Source organism: Hyposmocoma kahamanoa, unplaced genomic scaffold (assembly GCF_003589595.1).
Source record: "Hyposmocoma kahamanoa isolate Upper Pololo Valley unplaced genomic scaffold, ASM358959v1 296, whole genome shotgun sequence".
Taxonomy (NCBI): domain Eukaryota; kingdom Metazoa; phylum Arthropoda; class Insecta; order Lepidoptera; family Cosmopterigidae; genus Hyposmocoma; species Hyposmocoma kahamanoa.
In genome coordinates, this window is record NW_020653780.1 from 4,040,864 (window position 1) to 4,056,227 (window position 15,364).

Here is a 15,364-nt window from a genome sequence, read left to right on the forward strand (position 1 = left end):
ATAGGCACAATGTCGTTTTTCTCTATTATGTCAGCCCCATGAATTAATAATTTATGCACAGTTACCGACTAATACTAATCGTAAAATTCCACGTATTTTTCTGCTGTTTTGCGGGCAAAATCTTTGAATTTGACAACGTCAATCTTTTCTCCAGATGTGATTGCCTGCAAAGTAACAGCAAATCTCTTGATAAGTTCTTCATCCAACCCGGTAATAGTTGCAGTTTTTTTGGGAAACCCGAAAAACTTTCTGGCTGTATTCCCATCATTCGTAGTTCCTGAACCTTGTTTCACTATATCAATCAACAGATTGAGCTCATCTTTAAATTTATTTTGAATCAGTTTCTTTCTTGTCTGCAACATTTCTTTGTGCTCATTACTTCTCGCAGCCCACTGTTTGAAGTCAAGTCTGTAGGCAATGTATAACAGACATTTCATGCAATTTATTCGGGCATGTAGGGATGACAAGCCAAACTCATATATATCAGAACATACGGTCTTTGATGTTACAGCATCTTAGCGGTTCATTTATGTTGGTTTCGATAAACACAGGTAGCACGATGCATTTGATCTGGCTTCAGAATGATAAGTGCAGACTTTACCGTCGATCATTGTCATCATTAGTTGATGAGTCACACTGTTACTATTACTGCATTCTGTGGGGATAAGGGCCTTAATTTCATCATCCATTTGTCTTTTGTGATCAATGACAACTGCTTCGCTCTCTTTTACAAAAGTAAACTGAACTGGACGACAATACAAAGCCGAGCAAGGTTTTGGGTTCGTCCATAAAGTATTATCTCCATCTGTCAGTTTTAATGGCACAAATGTGGTCATGATAATGCTTGAATCATCTTGCTCGCCTTCCATTTTCTGTTTGTATCGGCTTTGGTTGGAAGCACCATCAAATCTCCACTTAGATATTAGCTTTAGCTGTTTATTTTGCACATCATCAGAGAGACTTTGAAGGATCCTAGTCACCGTGAAGTCAAATAAAGCTTGAAGGGTAATCCTGGCAGATGAATCCGTAACTGATACTGATTGCTTCGGAGGATAGCAATCAAGCTTGGTTTGTTGCACTTTATAGTAGGATGGATAAATACCCTCAGCACCTTCCCGAATTGCAGCCTCTCGCAACGTAATATATTGCCACTTTGACAGTTTTAGTGAAAGAAGCAATCCAAGTACTTTCTCTGGTGTAAATATGACTCTTTTCAATGGTTTCTTAAGCGTTTTATTAATTGTAACGGCTGCTTCTGGATTTTTCATCATATACTCGATTACAGATGCGATATCATCATGCCCTTCTTCTTTCAAACGTGCTGCAGCTGCATATGCTAATTCACTGGAATTTTCGCCTGCATGATCATCAGATCTTCTCTTTTATTGTTTGCTTCCCAGATCTTCAAATGGTTTTCGGGACCTTTTCGTCATTGTTCCAACACACGATGAAGTAGACGGTTCTTGAGAGACTGAGAGTGTGTCTGATAACTAATCAGCAGTTGGTTCTTGATGAAGTAAAGTTTGCACACAACTTGGCCAATCAATATTTGCTTGCAGCCAATTCCCGTATAGTCTTCTGAAATTATCAATGAATCGATTGGATTTCTTCCACCTCTGTAAAGCAGCTCGCGTAAATCTCCGGCAAAACTCTTTCAGTTACTTGATCTTCATCAGAAAGTTAATCGCCTATGCGGCATACAATAGCACCAAACAATACTTCATGATTAAATGAAGTACTCTCAATTTTTAGAAGAACGAACAAGTCTAAATTGGTGATTAAACTTTCCATTTTCAAATTTTGAGCAAAGATTTAATGTTAGCAGTTACACAGTAGTGAACGATATAAATTATTAAGCAAAATGTTAGCCCTTTTATTGCAAAAAGTCGATAATTAACTAACTAGTTAGTACTAGGGTACTCATTAGAGTTTAAAAATATGTGGGCTTAAAATATATATATATATTTTTAGAACTGAAAGCACAACTAATCAACAAATTAGCTTACTCATCAGAAAAAGCTTAATTCAGTCCATAGTTGGCATTGTTGTGCGGTATTGAGAATCATTTAATCACCTATTCTAACTCATTAGAAGACAATATCGTTGTAATTACTTACTTAATCATGTTTTTAGACTCATTATAAAACTAAACAATATTTGTCTAAGTGTGGGTGTACTGTAAACCTCTGCCTACTCTTTGGGAATGGGTGATAGTATTTTATGTTACGTGTTGTAAAAAGTTTGTGTTCCTCAACTCAAAGACTAAATAATTTCGTTTCACATGTAAAATGAAATAAAAATATTTTGATGATTTAAAAAAAACGGCATTTATGACCATTATCTGGAGTATGCCAAAAAATTATAAATAATTAGTACTATAGCCACCTGTAAGGATATTACGGTTTTCCTTGCCGTTTAAAAGATAATTCGATTTTGCATACAAGTTTCACACAAATTTTTCGAAAAAGAATTATAACTCCTTCGTTTTTGAACATAATCAACTCGGGTGTCATATTTGTACATAGTAATAACAAAAAGAAGCAATATTCGGCAAAAAAAACTGACACTTGCAAATTGAAATCCCTAAGTCTATGAAATCCGATTTTCAGCCCACCGTGCGGCAGTGTGGTGGACATTCTATACCAAACACGATTTCCGCACCTGTGTCTATGCTTTACAGTAAGAGCTATACTCCGTCCAACAATTTATTTAACTTTTGACATATGCATACCTCTGAAATTCCGTAATTATTGACTTACAAATAAATGGACGACGGGTCTAATACAAAAACCACGAAAAAAATGTCCCAAGTCAACCTATTTAAACGTAGTGACATGTAAAGGAATATGAAAAAGCTAAAACGTTGAATTTAAATTGTAATGTCATCGTAGTACTGTCTAATTTTGCTTACTCCGCTGTCAGTCGAACAAACGAAGACTAAAGCGTGAATGACGCTCTGTATACGATTTTAACGCCCTATAAGATCGGACACTTTTTAGCGCGGACCCAACGTCCATATAATTGTAAGTCAATGACAACCAAAGACACGAAATGCAATACTTCCTGGACTCTTTTATTTTTCAATTTTAGTGAAGTGACGCGCTCTTTAGTTCCAATATTTATCGAGCCAACAGATTATGTAACGAAGATTATTGTTGTTGTTAATAAATTTTCTAATAAATTATAATGAAATTAAATAAATTATAAATAATTATAATAAATTCTTTTCGTTTATTATAATGAATCGTCGGATTCTTCTCCATATGAACGGGAATCATCACTTGAATCCTCAATTAACATTATTAATTCTTGATTACAAAAATTGTTAAACGAAACATTACGATCACGACCAATCAGACGATATCTTCTTTTTTGAATCCGGTCACATTCACGATTAAAACTTCTTCATAAATAAAAAAATCGAATCGGAAACGCAATTGGACATCACTAACTGATTAGAATTCGAGCTGTCAAAGGTTAAATAAATGGTTGGACGGAGTATAGCGTATTTGAACTTCTTTTCTTTTTGGTGCTAATTATTATACATCATTATACCATGGCAACGGAATTTACTCCGTGGCACTAACTAGATATCCAAACCAAAACCAAGTTAGAATAGCTATGATAATAACAGTTAGCCTGTATAGTCGCAATGCTGGGCACTGGCCTCCTCTCACAATGAGAAAGCTTGAGCTGTAATTCCCACGCGGCTTCAATCGGATTGGGAACTTCTCACACATCATTAAATTCATTTATAGATGTGCAGGTTTCCTCACGCTCTTTTCCTTCACCGAAAAGCTTAAGGTAAATTTCGCACATCAATTCCGAAAAACACGACCCGACCCTCTGCTTGAGAGGCTACCGCGACTAGAAAAGTTTTTTTATTTCCCAAATTGGTCGTATGGAATCGAACTCGGAACCTCGTCATCTAGTAGCAGCAGAGCTCCTTGTAAATGTTACTGCGTTCCGGTTTTGAATGGTAAGGGTGTTGGTGAAATTACAGGCACATGATTGATAAGTCATCAACTTATGTTGATGACGGGCGCAGAGGCAGTGCCCCTCTGATCTTCGCGTTTGTATACTCTAAGTGGTACTGCAATTATTATGGACAGGGGTGTTGCTTACCTAGTCCACGACTTGTTCGTCCCCTCACTTGGTATCACAAAAAAAAAACAAAATCCATCGCCCACAGTGTGTGAAGTCACCAAAATTAAAAAGAAAGCTAATGCAAATGAACACAAAAAACACGATCTTTTCATTCACTTACTCATAGGCGACACCATACTCGACTCAGTGCAAAATCCAATAGTAGCATGCAAGTTATCCAACACCTCCCTTATAGGTGCGAACTTCGTCATCTCACGAATGCGAGTGGTGAACTTCGGAATGTTAGCCGATCGCAAGACCCGTAATGAGTTGCGAGCTTGCACTCTAAGACATTCTGCCTGCGGGCCGCGTAAGGCTGTAGTGCAACCGTGGGAGCAACCCAGTTGACGAAGAAGACTGGAGATAGAAGATATTTTTAAATACGAATACAAGTCGTAAAAATGGTTAATGAAAATTTTGCACATTTTGGATGCAAAATTTTCCTATACCACTTTTGGAACTCTTATATTTACAAATTTCATTACAGACGTATAATGGCACCTATCTGTTATGTTATGCAAATGGTATGTATTAAAAGTATTAAATATCTATATTTTTGTTAGTTATTTAAAATGCAAATTTACATTTTGGTTACGGACTTGTAACGGTACATATCTGTTGTAGTGGTATATATTAAAAGTATGAAATATTATTTTTTTTGTTAGTTATTTATAATGCAAATTTATATTTTCATTGCAGACATGTAACGGCAATTATGTATTATAGTGGTATGTATTAAAAGTATGAAATATTACATTATTTGTTAGTTATTCATTATGCAAATTTATATTTTCATCGCAGACGTGTAACGGCACCCATCCGTTGTAGTGGTATGTATTAAAGGTATGAAATATTTAAAATTGTGTTAATTATTAATAATGCAAATATATTAACTGCTTCTGTGGCCAAACGGTTACCATGCCGGACTGCCACGCAAAGGTCCCAGGTTCGATTCACGGGCCGGGACAAATATTTGTATGGCCTACATTTATTTCTCTCGTGAGTTTGGGTGTAATTTGTGGTTGTCTATGTGTGTGTCCACGGCACCCGCGACTCAGGTTTTCCCTAGTGCGGGGCTATGTTGAGTGTGTGCGTTATATTATATTATTAGAAAAGAAGTATAGTAGTAGAAGTTACTAGAAGTAATGATAACTCAATATTAGGCATAACATACCGAAGAACAATATGCATTATCATGTAGTAAGGACAGTCCAAATGCTCTTCTTCCTTTAGCTTGTCCTTGGCGCTGTCTCCACCGTCCACATTTGTCGAATCTTGGCTTTGGCCGCATGGTAAGCCGGAATCTCTTTCCTGTAAGTAGATCACAATACAGTGTTGTTTCAATTGGGGCAGTACGTGAAAAACGGAAACCAAGCATATACAGGTAAACTATCTTAGGTATCATTAGGAATTTGTTGTAGAAATATTTTAGGTGATTTTTCCATAAAACTGAATAATTTTACGATAGCAATTTAATAATATGTATCGTACTGTTTCAGATTTCCCCATACTGTTCTAGTAAAAAATCACACTACATGAAAAAAAAATAATATAAGCCATATAAATTAAAATCTGACTTTAAATTGTATGGCTTACAATATATTTCCGAGATTTAGATAAAAACAGTAGACACAATGGACACAGTGGACACAGTGAGCCTGGTACGCCGTACACAAGGTTTTTAAAGAAGTTTCATTCATACCGTAAAAACATAGGAACACACGGTGCTGCTTTTTATTTAAAATACACTCGATAAATGTATTCATTTAAACCTACCTTGCTTTCCTCTTTTTTCCCGAAGTCAATTAGAGGATCGATAGTCTCAGGTTGAGGGTCATCAGGTCTGCCGTTTTGCCAGTTCTTATGGACCCCTATCTCCATCAGAGTATCTACCATGTTGAGCATCACCTCCATTACGCGGATGGTTATATAATAACTGTCCATCGTTGATACGGAGTACACGGCCTGTAATATTAGACTGACTAAAAGCCTCTTCACTTTGCCCGATTAGAATTCGAAATCATTAGTTACTTAGAACCTGTTTTTATTGTATACACACTTTCACATGACAGATGATACATATGGTAGTGTTCATAGTAAGGCAAATACGCTTACGCGATTTTCTGCGTTGGCAATCTCTTTACAAATTGAACGTCTACGGCGAGTTCACTGTTCATATAATTTTATAATAAAAATGATATATTGTATTTGAAGTATTTTCTGTAAATTGAGTTTGTGTTATATGTTCTGTTTTGGGAAGGGTTAAGCTACAAATTTCGGCAAAATTCAGTCTCATGCTAATGCTAAAACGTATTGTGTAAGGAATTAGCAAGTATACGATGCTGAATACTGTTGACTATATTTAACATTAGCTAAAGAGAGAGAGACATGCAAACATCTGCAAAGCAATATAATGATGTGTGTGAAGTTTCCAATCTGCATTGTTTCCCGTGGCAACTACAGCCCCAGCTAGTGTGTAGTGTAGTTCCAAGCCCTCTCATTGTGAGAGGCCTGTGCCTCAGCAGTGATTACAGTGAAATTATACTACATAAGAAAATTATTATTATTAAAGAGATATGGAGACATAAAAAGAGAAAACATCTAATACATCTAAATATATTAATATTTAATAAAATATTTTTTTTTATAACATCAAGTGACGGGACGTACAAGTCGTGCGCCTGATGGTAAGCTACACGCCTGTCCATAAGAGTTGCAGTACCACTCAGAGCTTTAAATCGCAATCGCAGATCTGAGGAGTACTGCCACTGTGCCCATCACCCTGAGAAGTCCCATGTGCCTGTTATTTCACCAGCACCCTCACCCTTCAAAACTGGAGCACAGTAATGTTGACGTTTCTGCTTGTCGGTGGTAAGGTGGCAATACTTCCCTTCACGAAATCTTTCACAAGGAGCTTTACTGCTACTGAAAATATTTAAGTTCATATAAAATACATACCTTGAGAACAACTTGGAAATCAATGTCACCATCCTGAGTTATGTAATGCAAAGAACCCGGTGCTTCCTGAATTTCCTCCACTACGTAAGTGATGTTGGAGTCTGTCTGCGATCGAGTCAGACTCGGTTTGCGTTCAGGAGTCGGTAGGTGTTGTGATCCCTGCATGCTTACCGAATCTATTTGGGATTCCATTGAACCCTGTGAATAAATAATTTTTCATACCTATATACGATCCCCTTCTATGTATGTGTCCCTTTAAGAAGAGGATGTACACTAGCCTAATGTGTAATATAAACTTCACGCAAATTGAGGGTTTCATTAGATATGTTTATTCGAATAATAAGTAAATGATTTCACAAACAAAGTGTTCGATATCAGCTAGCGACTCTTCGATAGAGGTTGTTAAAAAGGGCAGTAAGTGAACAATTACAGGTAATCATATTTTATGCATCTACCTTTATTTTATAAAAATATACTAAAAGTTTTTTTTAAAATATACAACATTTTGTTACAAATATAAATAAATAGATAAAAATAACAATTTGTTACTTAAATTGTTACCTGTCCAGTTTTAGACAGATAGTCCGGAGACGGCGAAGGTGTGTGCTCAGTGACTGTAATAATAGGGTTCTTTTTCTTCTGTACGTTGGATGGTATTACGGTCGGAGGTCCATGCGCTCGCTCAGTCTTCATCTCACCGATATATCTGAAATATAGTATATTTTGAAATACTTTAATTAATTTAATATAGCTTCGGAAATTATGACGCAGTGAATTGTGAATTTGTTTTAGTAACATGACTGCTGGTTATGCATGTCATGTCATAGAGCAGCGTGACGCGGAGGCTCACGATTGGTCGAATGAATTTCTCTTGTCGCGTTCCGCTGTCAGAGTGCAATGATTGGTCAACAAGCTTTAATACTACCACGGACATGATACTACTAAAATCAGTATACTGATATTCTGGTCCACTAACGTCGATTTCTTTTTCTTTTTAGTTTTGCTGCGTGGAATGTGTTAAATTGAGATTTTGTTTCTTAACTCTGTATCTAACTACACATGCTACATGTATAATAGAAGGAACGTTGCGACAATGCATTATGTTCAATGTAATGTTTTGATTAACCTACGGCAAATTTAACTTTGAATATTTCAGTAATTTTAATTTTTAATTTTTTATATATAAACATAGTGAAGCTGCTCAATCTACAGAATAGTTATGCACATATTAGCATAATTTATTTTATAAAAAAAAAATTAAATGAAAAACTTGTAATTTATAATGTTAATATAAAAAAATTATAGACTTACATTTATAAATGTTAAGCTTATTATTTTTATTATTATTTATTTAATATAAATCTTATGCAGATTTATTAATTGTAAATACAAGTTGTACAGCTGAACAGCACATCAAGCTGTACACTTTGTAAAATCTCGCCTCCACAGCGACGGAACAAGATCCGTCAATGTGTAGCTTGATGTGATACTGTCTGTTCATTTATTATAAATTTTTGTCAACATAGGCCATAAAGTAATTAATAAAATAGAAACATAGTAGTATAGTGCAGAAATAACTTAAGTAATTATAATAGTGCATAATTATAAAAAAATGTAATTATTATTTACAATATAGGCAGTAATCATGAAGAACTCGTAAAGAAAATTTTTAAAGCAAAAGTTGAACAAGTGAAGGGTAGGCGATAAAGAAAAGTCCCATAGTGGTTTAAAATTAGAACTCTTGCACACATAAATTTCAAGCGTAGACACATCACACATTAGCATTCAATGAAAAGCCATTGTACATCAGTCAGTATTATTACCAAGCGATGTTAAACTCAATTAAATAGCATATTTGTGTACCTAAGCAATCATTTAGTGTAAACTTTAATATGAGTTTGCCGACGCGCATGTAGGAGCCCTAACTACTGCGATGCGATTCCGATCCCACTTTTACTTTGCATGATGTGGCAGAGCTTCTGCGATCTACGCTTGCATCTAAAAGTACAAAGCGACTACTGCCGTCGGTACATGTATCACTTACCCATTAGTATGCGGTTGTTCGTCAATCAAACAGCTACCGGATTGTCCGGGACAAAGTGTATGGGGTTTAAGCGTTTTAAAAAACGGAAGAGAAAAAGACAATTGTTTTAAACAGGAAATATTATTAATGACAAATATACCAAGCTGTGCACTGAAAATTGTAGTATTGATTTGGAAAAAGTGTGGTGTCAAAAAACTACAATAACGCGCCAAGTATAGTAAGTTGAGAGAAGAAATTCTTCTATTATTTCGTTAGGAAATGTATGTATTTTTGGTAGGCCTGTTGGAACTATTTTATAACGCGTATGTTAAAAGCTTCACGTTACGTAAAAGGTACTTAAAGATGTACAATTAAATCTAATAAAAAATAATAATGGGAAAGAAAAGTTCAACAAATGTCTAAATAAAAAGGTATAAATAGTAATAATAGAGTTTTTATCGTTGACTTACCTAAGGCTCGGCATACTCTTTCCTTTAATGAGATTAGTTTGGAGAAAATCTCCGGTTAGCCTCGGTCCTCGAGGAGCGAAGTTTGTTGCCATGGCAGAGTTAGGCCTTACGTCTGTATGGTCGAGACTTCGGTGGTACTCCTGAAATCAATATAAAAGAACTATACAATATAAAAGACTACATGACAATTGCAACTTTCCTCAGCACAATTTTTTTAATGCAGCATTTGTAGAGCACTCTAATTACTGCTACCTATAAACATTTATTATTGATAGTCTTTATTTTAATATAAGACCTGTTTCCTTGTATTGAGATTATATACCATAATATTAGTATTATATATTATTATTCAAGGAACATTGAAATAAATTGATTCTTTTTCGCAGAGGATGTCCAGGCACTGTAGAAGTCAGACAATGACTAAAGAGTAACAATATTGCTTATATTGTACTGGGTTGCTTATAGATATCAGTTATTATAGCGATCGACAGCTAACGAATTATTAATAGTAACATGCCTGACATTCATCATAATAAGTACCTTAGTCTCAAATAAATATTATACTGCCCTCGTAACGAAAAAAAGTACAACTATGCGTCCTTTATACGACAGTTGTGCCTTTTTTCGGTCCCAATATATGATACAACGATGAAACAAATACAAAGGGAAATTCCATCGACCCGGGCTAACCACTCTCTCAACTGGCCTAAGGAACGAATCAGCTGACCTCACGAATTTCTCTATGTGCTCGTTGCCGATCTTTGTTCTGTGTTTAAACGGCTTCTTTGCTGGAACGCCACCTGTGAGAAACCTATGAAACTTTTTTCTTCACTCAGTCATATTACATCTTTACAACTACCAGTGGCTGAGATGTCGCTTTATTAATTGCAATGTTTTTTATTTTATTGAATCATGATGATTTTACGGCCATGATATTCTATTTTTTTGTGAAAATACTCCAATTATTATTGATACAAGGATCGAACAAACACAAAGTTAACAGAGCAGTAGCCTTGTTGAGGCAACAGGCGCTGGTTCGAGTTCTCTCAGATCGAGAGAATTTTACTTTGTGTGATTTAGAACTATGAATCGATAATATCAAATTAATCAAATTAATTTATCACAGGCAGTCGCCAGTATCTGTAAGAACATAGTCTGTGATTGTTAATACTAAATATTATATTTGCGTTTGCGTTGTGAGCGTTATCAACGGATATATGGTTCACTGGTGAGCATGTGTCTCCACTAAGGTCAGGATTTAGATTAGGCCATAGTCCACCGTGGCGTCCCAGTGTGAGTTAGGGATATCACACAACTTTGAAAAATTTACTAAACATCCAACATGTATGTACTGTCCTCAGAACGAAAAAAGGCACAACTGCTATATAAAGTACGTATAGTTGTGCCTTTTTTCGTTACGAGGGCAGTGTAAATTCATCACAATGTTCTGTTTCACGGTTAAGGAAAATGATAAATATTCTGCACATAATTTGAATAAATACAGCGGTGCAAGCCCTCCAGTGGGCATTGAACTCACGAACTTCTATAAAGGAGGCTAGCGTTCGTAGATCTCCCAACTAGTGGTATTATACAGTACTAATATATTATGAGTTGGTCAACATACAATACAAGCCTTTTTTTGTTAGCCTACAATAGTGTTCAGTTCAGTTATGTATCGGATTTCTAAATCCCTTTATCCGTAGCGATCTCTGGCTAGGTATTTAATAACACGTCTACGTCCAGTGAAAATATGTTTCACAAAATAAAAAACACAGTACTTACAGATATCATTCTCACAGCAGTATGAAAACTGAACTTATGGTCGTCATGTCCGATTTTCTCAAGCGCCTTCTCAGATTTCGATAGCAATTTCGTCTCTACGAAAGCTTTCAAGTCTGCCATTTTCATTTTACGTTTTACTTTTTCACTTGCTCTTCTAGTCATTATACGGTCATCTTCTTTTTGTATGAGTGGGAATGGTATTTCTGTGACCGGGGATATATCTTTTACTTCAGGTATTTCTATGAAGTTCTTCAAAGATTCTTTGTCTTTGTTATCAGAGCTTTGGTATACGGAGACTTCTATTTTTGGTATTGGTAACGAGTTGCTTCGGCGACGAGGATGAGTTTGTTTGGATAACTCATCACATATATCTCGAAGCCTGTAATAAGGACATAAAATTTTTTAAATAATGAATTATTTAGCGCAATTTTTAGATAAAAAATTATATTTCAAGATTCTTATTATTATTCACACAACGTGACACATATGTTACATATTACTCGAACCTGTTATACAAGTAATGAAGTGCCCAATACACTCCCTCTTCTTGCCATGTAGATGTAAAGAGGCATCTGAGGGTAGCAACATCTAGAAAAGTTGCCGCCGATACCTGAAATGCGTCTTCAATTAAGGTAATACAGAGTACAAGGTAGTGGAGAAGTTATTGTTGTTGCATTATTATAGGTTTGTTTTGTAAGTCCACGCTATTTTTAGTTTATTGAGTTAGATTAATGTGCTTTCGGTGATGATGGAGTACGGTAATATTGTCCCTACAGCAATGCAAAGACCTGTGAGACTCTAAGTAACGGTTATTTTTCAAACCACACGTAACCTACTTCAGTAAAATTCAAAATACAGTGTGTTGATTTGTATTCTCGCCATATTTAAGAAATTAATAATATAAATAATACTAAATCATTTAAATATATAAAAAAAATATTCTGTTCAATATTCTGACTAATTGTATGTAGTAAAGTTTTGCAAAATTGACTTTAAAAAGTATGCGCCGCGAGCGAGCAGTGACCCCGACAGGGCCCGAGGAACTTGAACGATACGTAATCTTTCTCGATCGCTTAAGTACCTATTTTTTATTATTATAATTACGTATTGTTATAATTCATTGATTATTTACAATAATTAGGGAATTTGACTGACAATGTTTGCTTTTTTTTGTGGAATTTAGATTTGGTACTTACCAATTTTAGGTTAAAACCTTCAAGTGTCCACTATTACAGGATATGCAAAAAATCGCACATTGTCGAGAGCTTCGTTTCAACTTATTGAACAGTAGTTTGAAACCTGACTTAGTTGACTTCATAAGTTTGAAAGCGGAGACGGTTTTTGCGCGAAATTGTTTGTCACTCGTAACCTTCTCCGTGTAAACCAAACGTTTCACATCAAAACTTTAATAATCACACACTTGGCGTCCATAATGAGAAGAAGTACTTGCTGGTAATAGTTCTTGTGAACAGAAAAATCTCTTGTAAAAAACACAACAACACACGCGCGCATTTCACGATAGACTAGATAGAATTGACAAATTATTGATTGCGGCGATCTTAAGGCATAAGACTTAGGGTCGAAACACAAAACTGCGAATCGGCGCGATGCGAATTCGTAACGCAGAAAACTGCGACGCGAATTGCTGCGATGCGATTTCCTGCGGCAAGGCATCTCACTGCCACGGTTCGGGTAACCATTCCTTCGACGATCATCAACCGCACTGAACGAATTTTTTAAACTAGGTAGCGAAATGGATCGTAAAAAAAGTGCAACTATACTTACCTATACTTTCTTAAGTATAGGAAAAAAAACACACACAGAAGATTCACATCGCAGGAATGCGCGATGCAGAGTCATTCGCAAATTCTTGCGATGTGTCATGCGAGCTCGTACATTTCTGCGATGCGACGTTCCAACACAGTTTTGTGTTTCGAACCTTATGCGCTTACGTTTGAGAAAGAGATAACAACAATGGCTTCTCTTTTCTCGGGCCGCTGTTTGGTTACACGTGCCGTGCAAAAGTTAACGATCTTTGGATCAGGTGATTGCGAGTCGATGTTTACCGCAATTAAATAAGAATTTTGGAATTTTTTGAGATTTATTTTTTTAGTCATTTGGGTTCAGAATAACCTCCTTCCGGACCATCCTTTCGGATATAGAATAACCTCTGTAAATAATGGCGAGAATGCAAGTCAACACAATGTATACAAAACTACACCATGGATTTTTAAATTTACTTACGTTTGCCTGCTTTGGAGATGAAGCCTTATCACCTGATGTAGGAGTGCCTTTGGAATGTTGTGGGGCACCTCCGCTGTCAGACAGAGACTCTTTATCTGAAGAACTAAAAAAATAATAACTATTAGACGTACAAGGCAATTTCAAAAGCTTTTTATTCCAAAGAGTTTAAAGAAAAATAGACAAAACAAGACTTTTCAACAAATAGTCTGTGTTAAAAAGTAAATTTTTGAAATTACCTCATTTTAGTAACTTGCGGCAAGGGCTTGATACCAGGCAATGGTTGTTTCAAAGCTTCAGCTTTTCGTAATTGGAAGATACTTGGATCAGCAGCGTATACTGTGTAGGTTTCTTTGACAGCTCCCCCGCAATTTTGTTCAGATGGTAAACGGTAGATAAACTGAAATTTAGTTGTAAAATTTAAGTTACATTCAAATTATACACTTAGGCTCAACCCACACTGGCGCAGAGTCGAAGCGTCGCGTCGCGTCCTGTTTTAAAACTCCACCGCCAGGCGACGCGCGACTACTCTCGCATTAGTGCGCCGGGATCACAGTTTGGTCGGCCGGCGTCTGACACCTCAAGAACATATATTTTGGGACAGGGCGCTCTGAGCAACAATCGGCGAGTGCGTTACGCCGATTGGCAAGACTTTTCATCACGATGGCAAACATGTCCCACACTCCACCATAGCGGATATAATAATATACGTGCGTACACTCAACACAGCCCCGTACTAGGAACACCCTGTGTCGCGTATGCCATGGACACACACATGACATACAACCACAAATTACACCCAAACTCACGAGAAAAATAAATGTAGGCCATACAAATATTTCTCCCGGCCCGGGAATCGAACCTGGAACCTCTGCGTAGCAGTCCGGCATGGTAACTGTTCAGCCACCGAGGCAGTCAATCAAGGATAGTACAAGTAATGCGGGTAACGGCAATAATTTCTGGGCTACAATAACACAGCGTATGCCATCAATGCGATAAGAAGATGGGTCAAAGTCAGCAGTGCCACTTTTGTCGGTTATATAAACTTGTCAACATGCTATTAAGGATTGACTGTGTGGATTATTAGCATAACTGAAACAAAATGAGGCTACCAGCGCAAAAGTGGCGTAACCCACATTTCTTTTTCTATAATATTATTTTAAATGATACTAAAGTACATAATTACTTTATATTTGGATGCCATTTTATTTTTAATTAATTATAATTATTAATATTTTTATATTTTAAAATAGCATCCAAATATAAAATAATTTAGTATTATTTAGAGTAATATTGCATAAAATAAATTATATGTAGGTTACTCCACTGTTGCGCTGATAGCATCAAATGTTTTATATTATTAATGTAGATCTTCCATACCACATGTTCTTCTTCAGTGCTAGAGCTTTCTTCAGGAATAGTTTCAGGGAATATTGTGTCTTTGGGTGACGACAGCCATGGTTCCTCTTCAGTGCAGACTTGTTTGGACGGCACTTCTGAATGGCCGCTGGATACATTCTGGCTGGGAGGGCTCATAGCGCCATTAGCTGGGTCTTCTTTGGAAAACTTGCCTTTAATTTGAAACGATATTTTAGTGAAGACCTATAGAGATAAACTCAGTTTGTTACTGCTAATTGGGAAATACCTGTGTAAAACTTTTGCGGTTTTAAATTTTATTTAATATGCAAATATTATTTAAAAACACTAAATTGATTTTACTTTATCGAGTTTGTTGTGGGTAGAC

The 15,364-nt window shown here is 36.1% G+C and overlaps 1 protein-coding gene across 1 annotated transcript in view; it reads right to left on the reverse strand.

Moving 5' to 3' along the window:
* LOC113229238 (protein unc-80 homolog) overlaps positions 1-15,364 on the reverse strand; it is an 81,445-nt gene that overhangs the window by 51,125 nt on the left and 14,956 nt on the right. The window contains exons 4-15 of the mRNA XM_026462764.1: positions 15,001-15,222; positions 13,860-14,020; positions 13,624-13,726; positions 11,886-11,989; positions 11,380-11,758; positions 9,598-9,737; positions 9,149-9,181; positions 7,666-7,810; positions 7,105-7,302; positions 5,923-6,111; positions 5,321-5,457; positions 4,268-4,503 (exon numbers count right to left, since the gene is read on the reverse strand). Of these exons, the coding sequence (XP_026318549.1) occupies positions 4,268-4,503; positions 5,321-5,457; positions 5,923-6,111; positions 7,105-7,302; positions 7,666-7,810; positions 9,149-9,181; positions 9,598-9,737; positions 11,380-11,758; positions 11,886-11,989; positions 13,624-13,726; positions 13,860-14,020; positions 15,001-15,222 (2,047 nt within the window). The remainder of the gene's footprint in view (positions 1-4,267; positions 4,504-5,320; positions 5,458-5,922; positions 6,112-7,104; positions 7,303-7,665; positions 7,811-9,148; positions 9,182-9,597; positions 9,738-11,379; positions 11,759-11,885; positions 11,990-13,623; positions 13,727-13,859; positions 14,021-15,000; positions 15,223-15,364) is intronic.